Source organism: Symphalangus syndactylus, chromosome X (assembly GCF_028878055.3).
Source record: "Symphalangus syndactylus isolate Jambi chromosome X, NHGRI_mSymSyn1-v2.1_pri, whole genome shotgun sequence".
Classification (NCBI taxonomy): Eukaryota; Metazoa; Chordata; class Mammalia; order Primates; family Hylobatidae; genus Symphalangus; species Symphalangus syndactylus.
The window spans coordinates 60,294,273-60,306,386 of record NC_072447.2 but is presented as its reverse complement, the minus strand read 5'-3'; the positions used below and the strand labels follow the sequence as shown (position 1 = coordinate 60,306,386).

At 45.1% G+C, this 12,114-nt stretch overlaps 3 protein-coding genes across 7 annotated transcripts in view; 1 reads left to right on the top strand and 2 right to left on the bottom strand.

Moving 5' to 3' along the window:
* The window catches only part of CHST7 (carbohydrate sulfotransferase 7), a 219,747-nt gene extending 213,353 nt beyond the window's left edge, over positions 1-6,394 (bottom strand). The window contains exons 1-2 of one of the 2 annotated variants that reach the window (XR_010119570.1): positions 6,275-6,393; positions 3,525-5,437 (exon numbers count right to left, since the gene is read on the bottom strand). The gene's annotated coding sequence lies outside the window, so the exon portion shown is untranslated. Of the gene's footprint in view, positions 1-3,524; positions 5,438-6,274 lie in introns of both variants that reach the window. The other variant, XR_010119571.1, reaches the window with a different exon arrangement.
* The window catches only part of LOC129475042 (zinc finger protein 674-like), a 981,285-nt gene that overhangs the window by 876,982 nt on the left and 92,189 nt on the right, over positions 1-12,114 (bottom strand).
* Positions 6,478-12,114, top strand: part of LOC129475044 (zinc finger protein 674) — a 44,142-nt gene continuing 38,505 nt past the window's right edge. Inside the window, exons 1-3 of one of the 4 annotated variants that reach the window (XM_063634433.1) lie at positions 6,478-6,531; positions 6,948-7,400; positions 9,763-9,803. In XM_063634433.1, the coding sequence (XP_063490503.1) occupies positions 9,789-9,803 (15 nt within the window). In that variant the 5' untranslated portion in view covers positions 6,478-6,531; positions 6,948-7,400; positions 9,763-9,788. Of the gene's footprint in view, positions 6,532-6,578; positions 7,401-9,762; positions 9,804-12,114 lie in introns of those variants that run through there. The other 3 variants (XM_063634434.1, XM_063634437.1, XM_063634436.1) reach the window with 3 other exon arrangements.

The following is a 12,114-nucleotide window of genomic DNA, read 5'->3' as shown; positions in this document are numbered from 1 at the left end:
ATTTGCATTGGTAGAGAATCTCCATTAATGCACCCAGGCCTTCCCTTTCTAGGCTTTTTCCAGATCTAGGAGAGATTAACTGTGAGTCTGACATCTTTAAGGTCTGAAAGAGACATTTACCATCTATTCTCTCTGAGGGCTGCTACTTAGGAACCTTCATCTACATAACAAGGTCCTCAGCCCCCATAACCCCCTTATCTTAACTCAAGCATTCCTTTCTACTGACTTCATGTCTTCAGACAACAGCTTAATTCTCTCAACCAATTGTCATCTAAAGAATACCTAAAACCCAGCCAGGTGCGGTGGCTCATGCCTGTAATCCCAGCACTTTGGGAGGCCAAAGCAGACAGATCACCTGAGGTCAGGAGTTCCAGACCAGCCTGACCAACATGGAGAATCCCCACCTCTACTAAAAATACAAAATTATCTGGGTGTAGTGGCGCACACCTGTAATCCCAGGAGGCTGAGGCAGGACAATCCCTTGAGCCTGGGAGGCAGAGGTTGCAGTGAGCTGAGATCATGCCACTGCAATCCAGCCTGGGTGACAGAGTGACACTGTCTCCAATATATATACATTTTAAATGAAGTCTAGGATTTACTTTATGGCTTCAGGGTTGTCCTTCTGGTTTATGCTCCACCATGATGTTATATAATATTCATATATATATATAATTTATTTATTTGAGATAGAGTCTCACTCTGTCACCAGGCTGGAGTGTAGTGGCATCATCTCGGCTCACTGCAACCTCCGCCTCCTGGGTTCAAGTGATTCTTCTGCCTCAGCCTCCCGAGTAGCTGGGACTACAGGCAGGTGCCACCACGCCCAGCTAATTTTTGTATTTTTAGTAGAGACAAAGGTTCACCATGTTGGCCAGGTTGGTCTCAATCTCCTGACCTCGTGATCCACCTGCCTCGGTCTCTCAAAGTGCTGGGATTATGGGCGTGAGCCACTGCACCTGGCCCATATATATTTTATTATTTTTCATATTTAATTTTAATCCACTTGGAGTTTGTCATTATATATAATATGTAGGGGTCCAGGATTTTTTCCTTACAGATTTACATCACATCAATCCTATCAATTTTCACAAACTGAAAACACCTTTATATTTAATTTTCTATACATACATGGATATACATTGGAACTCTGCCTTCTACTGACATTTTTGTCAACCATTATAACTTAGCATTAAGTAGGTTTATAATTTTTTTTTGCAGCAGGGTCTCACCCTGTTGCCCAGGCTGGAGTACAGTGGCATGATCATGCCTCACTGCAGCCTCAAACCTCTGGCGCTCAAGTGACTCTCCCACCTTAGCTTCCTAAGTAGCTGGGACTACAGGCACACACCACCATGCCCAGATTTTTTTTTTTTTTTGGTAGTGATGAGGTCTTACTATGTTGCCCAGGCTGGTCTCAAACTCCTAGGTTCAAGCCATCCTCCCACCTCAGCCTCCCAAAGTGTTGGGATTATAGGTGTGACCCACCATGCTTGGCCTCTCTCAACTTATTTTTTCATACTTTTTAAGCTAAACATCAGACATTTAGTCTTCCATGTCTTGGGTGCAACTGAGTGGGGATGGTGTTGTGGACAGTAAAGGAATTTTGCCAAAACAGTCATAGGTAAAGAAAGGCAGATTTATCAGAGAAAGTATGAAGATATGTTGTAAGGGTTCAATGGGCGGCACAGCAGAGAAGAGCCTGTCTGAGAGGCAGGGGCTGGAGGTTTTAAGTTTTATAAGGTTGTGCTGGAAAGGCTACATGCAAAACAAGGTATTTGGGAACAGGATGTGCGCCAGCAGGTTGTCTGCAATTAGCCATCTATAAAACAATTGTTCTCTCTCACCTGGGACCCCTTCTTTCTTGTTGCTTACTTATCAGGACTCCACATTCCATATATTCTGATTCTGGATTTGTTTCAGTGATCTCTTTAATTCTGCTCTATGCCACATTATTTACTTTAGTTTATAATGCCCTCTAATATCTTGTAAGATGAGTCTTCCCATGTTACCTCTATCCACCAAATACTCTTAGTTGCTCATATATTTTTTTCTGCCAATTAAAATGAAGTATAATTGTACTATAGGCCCCTGATCGCATTTAGCATATTGGTTAAATTGCCTTAAATCTATCGATTAGGCTTAGGGACAATCTGGGTTTTACGGTATTAAGTCTTCACTAAGGAGTACAGTTTATTTTCCTTTATACAGATGATGTCCAACCTTCTTAGGCTTATTTATACTTGTGTTCTTGCTTTTTGAATTGCATCATTTTTCCTGCTATATATATTTTACTAGTCATCATTCACATGTACATTACAGCTAATCCAGATACTACAAAGCCCATAGTTGGTATCTAGCTAGGTAATAGACACAATACCATTTTCATTTCAGAAAAGAAAGTGGTAATGCAAAGGCGGCCTGGAGACACAGAGGGAAAAAGGAACCTGGAAGATAGTATGCTAAATGAAATAAACTAGACACAGAATGACAAATACTGCATTATCTCACTTAAAGGTGAAATCTTAAAAAGTTGAACTCACAGAAACAGAGAGTAGAACAGTGGCTACCAAGGACTGGGGATGCAGGAGTGGGAGACAGGAAATGGAGAGATGTTAGTCAAAAAATAAAAACATTCTTTTTTTTTTTTTTGGAGTCTTGCTCTGTCACCCAGGCTGGAGTGCAGTGGCACGATCTCAGCTCACTGCAACCTCTGCCTCCCAGGTTCAAATGATTTTCGTGCCTCTGCCTCCCAAGTAACTGGGACTACAGGTGCGCGCCACCACACGTGGGTAATTTTTTTGTATTTTTAGTAGAGACGGAGTTTCACTATATTTCCCAGGCTGGTCTGGAACTCCTGAGCTCTGGCAATCCACCCACCTTGGCCTCCCAAAGTGCTAGGATTACAGACGTAAGCCACCACGTCTGACCTAAAAGGTAAAAACATTCTAAGATGAACAAGTTCTGCAGATCTAAGGTACAGTATGGGTGGTGATGGATGTATTAGTTGACTGTGGTAATTATTACACAATGCATACACATATCACATTTTAAAAACCCACTGTTTTAGGTATAAAAAAAAAGACATGTAGTTTTAAAAAAATGAAAGAAAAACACCGAGGAAAGATGAGGCAAGCATAACAAACCTAGTGGTTTTCATTTGAAGGCAGTGGTTTTTAAACAAAAGCATTTTCACAAAAGGAATGAGAACATCTCAGTATTACATATTTGATACCATTCTCAAATAAATTTAGTCACAATAAAACAAGGTTGCTTATGCAGAACCCTTGAAATACAATGTATGTAAAAATATTTTTACTATTGTGCTCAAGAATAGAGATTTTGAGGACAATTCTTACATATTTAAGAAGGAAAAACTTTAGTTAATACTCAGATTTTATTCAACATCAGAAAATACACAATGAAGAGAAAATCTACAATTTAAATCAGCTTGCAGATACATTTACTTCTGGATCACAACTTACTCAGCATTAGAAAATTCACGCTGGCTGGGCATGGTGACTCACCCTGTAATCCTAACACTTTGGAAGGCTGAGGGCAGGAAGAGGCCTTGAGTCCAGGAATTCCAGACCAGCATGGGCAACATAGCGAGACCCTATCTCTACAAAAAATTTAAAAAATTAGCCAAGTGTGGTGGCGCACACTTGTCCCAGCTACTCAGGAGGTTAAGGTGGCAGGGTCCTTTGAGGCCAGGGTCCTTTGAGCCGAGGCTATAGTATGCTATGATCACGCCTCTAAATAGACACTGCATTCCAAACTAGGCAACATATGGCATCCTGTCTCTAAAATAAATAAATAAGAAAATATTTGGCTGGGCGCAGTGGCTCACACCTGTAACCCCAGCACTTTGGAAGGCTGAGGCAGGAGGATCACCTGAGGTCAGGAGTTCAAGACCAGCCTGGCCAACATATAGTGAAACCCCGTCTCTACTAAAAATACAAAAAAATTAGCTGGGCATGGTGGTGTGTGCCTGTAACCCCAGCCACTTGGGAGGCTGAGGCAGGAGAATTACCTGAACCCACGAGGTGGAGGTTGCAGTGAGCCAAGATCGTGCCACTGCACTCTAGCCTGGGCAACAAGAGCCAATAACTCCATCTCAAAAAAAAAAAAAATTGGCTACATGCAGTGTTTTTATCACATTAACCGGTATTATGGTGAAGTTACCTTTTGAAAAGTCATCTGGCAAAAACAACTGTTTTTTTTTTTTTTTGAGACGGAGTCTTGCTCTGTCGCCCAGGCTGGAGTGCAGTGGCGCAATCTCGGCTCACTGCAAGCTCGGCCTCCCGGGTTCACGCCATTCTCCTGCCTCAGCCTCTCCGAGTAGCTGGGACTACAGGCGCCCGCCACCATGCCCGGCTAATTTTTTGTATTTTTTAGTAGAGACGGGGTTTCACTGTGGTCTCGATCTCCTGACCTCGTGATCCGCCCGCCTCGGCCTCCGAAAGTGCTGGGATTACAAGCGTGAGCCACCGCGCCCGGTCCAAAAACAACTGTTAACATCAGATGACAGTGACTTTGCCAAAGCATTATACTACTAGGGTAAAAATGACTGGAGATTGGCACAAAATGAGGAAAGGGGCTTCGTTTCTGAGAATACCAGCTCCACTCAACACTGGATACTCTCCTGCCTATGGAAATCCACAGGGGCAGTTGCAGAGAGTGCTGCATGTTTCATAGTGTTGGGATAGGACAATGAAAACTAACATTTACCAGGTACCTGCCATGGGCTATTCCTGAGCTTGAGGCTCTAAAGATGTTCCTTTGAACAATAACAACAGCCATCTAGGTTAGGTGGTCCTTAGCTATGGCAGAAAAGAGGGGACTGAGGCCCAAGAAGCTAGGAAGTGGTGGATTCCAGTCTTTTCTTCCAATGGATTAGTAGACACCAATGGCCCAGGCAGAGTGTTTCTTGATTTTTGAATACTAACATCATGAATAGCAAATGCTGGCATGGCAATAAGGGCATGCCCTGCATCTGGTCACATTCAAATCATCAGTCCCTTCTCTTTCTGCATAAACACTTGATCTTACAGAATCAGGATATGGAGAGATGCTGGCCAGGGACACAGATCAGGTGCTTCTGCAGTTTGCAGTTTCTCTACTGTCCTCAGGACATATTAACCCTATCATACTATTAACCCTTTTCTGCCTAGTGATAGTGATATCTGAAAAGGTTATCAAATCACCTCTCCTCTAGAAATAAATAGGTTGGTATCTCTAAACCTGGCCATCAGTAACACATGCACATGAAATTCTGAATGAGCAGTAATTCACTGCTCACATGTCCAAGGGAAAACAGGCTCTTTTCCTGGGACTTGTACAGGAGGCTTGGAGAGGGTCACTTCCCAGGGTCTGGCTGTATTGAGTTTGCAGATTTGGGTTGTAACTCATCCAAACTATCTGAGAAATGCAAGTTAACCTGAGAGGAGAAAGAGAAAGCGGAAAAACACTCATGTTCAAATGGAAATTAAATACGTGTCTGATAGATTCCACTAATGTCTTGGACACATCTATGAACAGTGTCTGGCACCAGCTGGCTCCAGCACAGAAGGGTTTGCTGTGTACCTGAGGGAGACTCTGTCATACTTGACCCAAGGAGGCCCGCTTGGTGACCAGGCAGGCATAGTAAGCATGGAGAACACACTTGGTCTCTTTCTCCCAGACCCAGACAGGAAACAGAAAACTTTCCTCAAGGTCACTACAGGCCTTTTTAGCAGGCCATGTTGCCACTGGCTGGCATTCTCAGAGAAAACACCTCTCCGCTAAAAAGTAAAACCCAGATTCTCCCAGGGTGTCTAAGATCCTAGGAAACGGAGCCCCACCACTGGGTAGAGAACAATCAGAATGAGGCTTTCTTCCCTCACTTCGGGAGGTTGCTGGCTCTGAAGCCCGGCTCCAAAGCCCCTCTTCCAGGCCACTGCCCCGACTGAGCCAGACCTCTTGCTCTTAGGACGCTCTGAGCCAGGCCTAGGGCCCCGCTCCATGTGGCCTGCCTGGACCCTAGAGGGCCGCGCTCTGGAGCTGCCACTGATGCCAGAGGCGCGACTCTTTTTCCTATTCCTAGGAGCGGAAGACAGAAACAGTGGCCTTGGGCACAGAGGGGTGGGAACACCCCACGCCCACTGGAAGAGAACGAAGTGGAAGAAGGGATTTCGGCTTCGGAGCTGGCGGGGGCCTGGCCACTGGAAAGCCCGCGCGGAGTTCTCTCGCCTCTCGCCGCCTAGGTGCGCCTCCCCGGACTTTTTGTGCGACTCACCGTTGGAAATGGTCACACATTCCTTCTCCGCTTAGAGCCAACACTGTCATAACCATTGAAGCGCGGGTCGAGGAGCGCCATATCGGCCATAGGCTTTGTTGCCCCGCCTCCAAAGCCACTGCGCGTGCGCATTGCTTTGACTTCACGTTCCCAGGGGGCTGTGGGAAGCGGAAATGCTCGGCTGACCCTGAGGGTGGCGCTTCGTTCACACTGGCTGTTGTCATCCGCTCCTGAGGTTTCAGGCTCTCGGCAGTGAAGTAAGCGGGAGGGTGAGGTGGTGATGGTTTTGATCGGGGGAGGGGGGGACGGGAAGAATGACGGGAGTTTACGGGGCCGTGGGGTCATGGGGCCACGGGTGGGCGTCCTTGTGGGGATTGAGTGACACAGGCGGTGGGCGTGAGTGTTGGGGGCGAGGTTCGGGTCCAGCGAGTGACTAATTGATTGAGTCACTCAGCGCTTGTATCCTCACCCCGTGGTAACTGCCAGGCGCTCTTGCAAATGTTTCACATTAGCAGGAGCCCTGTGAGGTGTTACGATGATTATTTTCATGTTATAGAGAGAAAACGGTACAGTGTGGCTTGGCAAACTGTCCAAAGTCACGTAGGTAGCAAACCCGAGGAATCCTTTTTCTTCTCTTTTCCTGTACTTTGTTTATCATGTTTATTGTTTCCAGTGTGTCTCTTCCTCCAGACTAGAAATCTGGAGCTGGGAATTTGAGATTTTGTTCACTGATGGATTTGCAACACGGAGAACCGGCTCATGGAAGGCACTCATTTCTTCAGTGAATAAAAGTGGCACAGCAGTCAATCAGTTGGTTCCAAAGCCCGGACTCAGGAAGGCAGAGTTTCGCTCACTGAGGATAGTTGAGCTGTGCATGAATGTTAACTCTTAAAGCTAGAATGAGGCGTTGTCCCTCTTCTGTTGGGTAAAAACCTTTGGGTTTTACTCAACTTCACTGCATGGAAGGGAGCATAGGTGTTGCTAATTGAATCTCCCGTGGTCATTGTGTTTCCAGGGTCAGAGTGCAGACCTGAGACCACTGCTCACCGACTTCAGACTCCAGTTTATCTGTGCCCCGGCTTCCTCACTTAGTCTCAGAAGACTTAGGCCGAGGCCTCAGAAGGAGGTGAGTTCCCTGGGTCACAGGCCATCCCCAGTGAAGGCCCCAACTGGGGAGTGTTTATCTCTGAATCCCTTGGTCCTGCCACCTTGGACACAAGAGAGGTACGCTGAGCTGAGGCGAGTTGGAGAAGCCTCAGCCCAGAGCCCAGACCCAGATCCTCGGAGCAGAGAAAGGAGGCTCACGGAACAGCAGGTCCTAGAAGAGCTGGACCCGTAGTGGCCTTTGTCCCTCACTTCAGCTGAGACAGAGCAAAGCTGGCTCAACTTCCAAGTGCCATGGAGGACCATGTGACAGTGCAGTTTGATTCCTGCTGGAGGAGGGACAGGTGAAAGTCACAGGTGGATGGAGGCATGGATGTCCCCCCATGGGGGCAGGTGCCCTGCTGTAGTACCTGCAAAGGCAGGATGAGGCTGGGAAGGATCACAGCCAGCCACAGAGGATTGGCCTCTCCTAGCACACCTATTTGTGCACCCCCGTGCTTCCTTCTCTTGCCATTGGCTATTTCTGAATTTGAGTCAGCCCCATAACATCAACCAGGCACCTGCTTCCAGGGGAAATGCTGAGTCTCCCTTCATCCTGATCAAAGTGCAGAAAATATATTTTTAGTTTATAGAATTTCAGAGTAGTCTCTAGGTATGCTGTCATCTAGCTCTGCTGCCTTATTTCAATGCTTAATGAAACTGGGTCTGAGGACATGACTTGTTAACCTACACGGAGCTGAACCCTGTTGTCCTGATGGTATCACAGTGATTGCTGCAGTAGGAAATGGTTACTCTGCACAGAAGCTCCTTGCTGGAACTTTCTTTTGAAAAACTGCCAAAGGAAGAGGAGCATGGCAATCAAAATGCAAATCATGGGAAAGGAGGAAGTGGTGGGGTGGGAGCAGGGTAGATGGCCAGAGAGGCGGATGCAGGGAAGCAGGCACAGTGGTTTTCAGCCCCTGACAGAACTGACAGTGCTTGGCTGTTACCCACCCAGCCCCACACCTCTCCTCCCCTGCGGCCCTTTGAGCCCTGGTTGGGCTCCTTCCTCCAAACCACATCAAGAGATCCTACTCATACACACTTGGAGAGTGTCTTTTCACCTCTAGGGTTCTGTTTGTTAAGAAGTGATTTTTAATAAATTTTAATTTTCATTTCATTAGTAATTAATATTCCTTGTCAAAAATGCAAATAAAGAAGAAAATTAAAATCACCAATCAATGTAACCAGTGTCAGCATTTGAATAAATGCTGTTTGAGGTCAGGCGTGGTGGCTCACGCCTGTAATCCCAGCACTTTGGGAGGCTGAGGCGGATGGATCACCTGAGTTCAGGAGTTTGAGACCAGCCTGACCAACATGGTGAAACCCCATCTCTACTAAAAATACAAAAATAATTAGCTGGGCATGTTGGTGCATGCCTATAATCCCAGCTACTTGGGATGCTGAGGCAGGAGAATCACTTGAACCCGGGAGGTGGAGGTTGCAGTGAGCTGAGATCATGCCACTGCACACCAGCTTGGGCAACGAGCAAAACTGCATCTCAAAAAAAAAAAAAAAAAGAATAAATGCTGTTTGAGACTTCATATTTGTACATATTGCTTAACAAAAATGAGATTACACTGCAGTTGCTTTGTTGGAACCTCCTTTTAAACACCCAGGAACTGAAAACAAAGTTCAGAAACCATCTTTAAAGCCTGTGTAGTATGCTTGTTTTGCACGTGTCAATTTTTTTACTGAGTCCCCTTTGCTGCACATTTAGTTGCTTCCAAGATTTTTTTTATTTTTTATTTTTGAGCCAGGCTCTGACGTTTTCACACAGGCTGGAGTGCAGGGACGTGATCATGGCTCACTAACCTCGCACTCCTGGGCTCAAGAGACCCTCCCACCTCAGCCTTCTGAGTAGCTAGGACTACAGGCATGCACCACCACGCCAGCTAATTTTTTTAATTTTCAGTTTTGTAGAGACAAGGCCTTGCTATATTGTCCAGGCTGGCCTTGAACTGGCCTCAATCAATCCTCCTTCAGCGCCCCGCGCATGCAGGGATTATAGGCAGATTTTTCATAGTGGAAATGACAACAGTGAACGTTTTGCATCTTTGTGCTAGGAATAGAACTCTTGAGATAAAGGAGATGTTAAGTTGTTACTGGTTTCTGACATGTAGATGGCTTTGGACACAAGTCATAAATCTGTCCAGTAAGGGAGACAAAGTTTCATGTGCAAAACCCACATGATCTTTGTAGCGTCCCATGGAATAGGCTGAAGCTACCAGGCTTTATTTTTAGATCATTCTTCCCAGGGTGCAAAGGTAATTATTATTAGGGTGGTGATGATGATCTTATGTCTATACCCACTGAACTCAACCCTTCTAATTCTGTCTTTGTAGATCTCCATCCTTTGCAAGAGCACAAGATGGCCATGTCCCAGGTGAGTTCTAATGTACCCCTACTTTTTTTCCAGTGAAATTGAGGCAGAGTTTGGAATCTATATAATAAACTTGAAAATACCAATTATCCCCTCTTCTCTGGCTGTTTTCTGTTCAACTTGTCCTCAGCCTCTGGTTTCTCTAATCCTTCCCCTCACCAGGAGAGAGGAAAAACAGAAAAAGATACCTCTCTCCACTTGTTCTTCCAGAAACTGTACCTCATCTTCTTCTCCTTCTCAGAGAAGAATTGTTTAAATACATAGATTCATCTTGCTTTTTCCTCTTTCTTCACTTCTAGATCGCTTGGTCTTTTTTTACTATGTTTAAGAGAATAAGTTTGTGTATAATGTTTTAATGTACATAGAAGAAACTAGTAGCCAATAAAGTTTCTATTTCTTCTCCCCCCAGTACCACGTTCCTCCTTAGAGATGTCCACTGTTAACAGTTGGGTGAAACTGTGGGGTAGTATGCATTTATGTCAGTTTAATGAACTAAAAACATACACATATGTATTGTTTTTTATGCTTTTACACAAATGGCATATTCCCATACCCATCTTGCTTTCTGAACCTGATTATATCCTGGGTGGTGTTCCTTGTCAATATATAAAGATTGTTTTAATTCCTATTTCATAGTATGGATGTATCATGTAACTATTTTTCTATTCACAGATATTTAGGTTTTTAATTTCTTTTTTTTTTTTTTGTGACGGAGTTTCACTCTTGTTGCCCAGGCTAGAGTGCAATGGTGCGATCTCGGCTCACTGCAACCTCCGCCTTCTGGGTTCAAGTGATTCTCCTGCCTCAGCCAACCGAGTACCTGGGATTACAGGCATGTGCCACCATGCCCAGCCAATTTTGTATTTTTAGTAGAGACGAGGTTTCTCCATGTTGGTCAGGCTGGTCTCGAACTCCTGACCTGAGGTCATCCGTCCACCTCAGCCTCCCAAAGTGCTAGGATTACAGGTGTGAGCCACCATACCTGGCCTTTTTTTTTTTTTTAATGGAGTTTTGCTCTTGTCGCCCAGGCTGCGGTGCAGTGGTGTGATCTCGGCTCAGTGCAACCTCTGCCTCCCAGGTTCAAGCAATTCTCCTATCTCAGCCTCCCAAGTAGCTGGGATTACGTGCACATGCCACCACACCTGGCTAATATTTGTATTTTTAGTAGAGACGGGGCTTCACCATGTTGGCCAGGCTGGTCTCGAACTCCTGACCTCAGGTGATCTACCCACCTCGTCCTCCCAAAGTGCTGGGATTACAGGCATGAGCCACTGCACCTGGCCTAATTTCTTTTTACTATCGTATACAGTGCCTCATGAACAATTTTCTCTGTATGTACTTGCTCTGTAGTACCAGTGTTTATGGAGGTTATACCTGGAAGTCAGGTTTTGACTAAAAGGTACTGAGACTTAAATTTGCCCTCCGCAATCCTTCATGATTACTCCTTTCACTAAATGTAAAGACTAGATAATTTCTGTGTTCCATTTTTCCAGGCTATTAAAGATGAAAAGGTACCCAGTTCATTTTGTGAAGCCACTTAACCTGAAATTTGAAGAGGATACTACAAAAAAGAAAATTATAGACCAGTTTCCCTTAAGAACATGCATGTCAAAATGTAAAAATATTCTGAATAAAGCATTAAAAAATTGAACATTTAAAAATAATGCATACACATAGTAAAAATTCAAATGAAAGCTTTGTTCAAGAAAAGGCAAAAAATAATTCTCCCATCCTCAAGATTCCTTCATTTTTTGGTACAGTCTTTCAGAGAATATGTATGCTTATCTGTCTGGATGTATGAATCTCTTTTTTTTTTTTTTTTTTGAGACAGAGTCTTGCTCTGTCACCCAGGCTGGAGTGCAGTGGCAAAATCTCGGCTCACTGCAAGCCCTGCCTCCTGGGTTCACGCCATTCTCCTGCCTCAGCTTCCCGAGTAGCTGGGACTACAGGCTCCTGCAACCACGCCCGGCTAATTTTTTTGTATTTTTAGTAGAGACGGGGTTTCACCGTGTTATCCAGGACAGTCTCGATCTCCTGACCTCGTGATCCGCCCGCCTCAGCCTCCCAAAGTGCTGGGATTACAGGTGTAAGCCCCCGCGCCCGGCCAGGATGTATGAATCTCTTTGTCTGCTCGCTCCTGTGTGTGCTAGTTCTCGCTCTCACACGCTTTTTCTCTAACAAATTAGAGCTCATTCTGGTCCTTTTGGTTTTGTCTTCATGATCATTCCACTTTACTTGTATTTAGTTGTCCCTAGGGTTTCTTACTGCAGCACTATTGTCATTATGGTTCTGATCATTATTTGTTGTGGCTGCT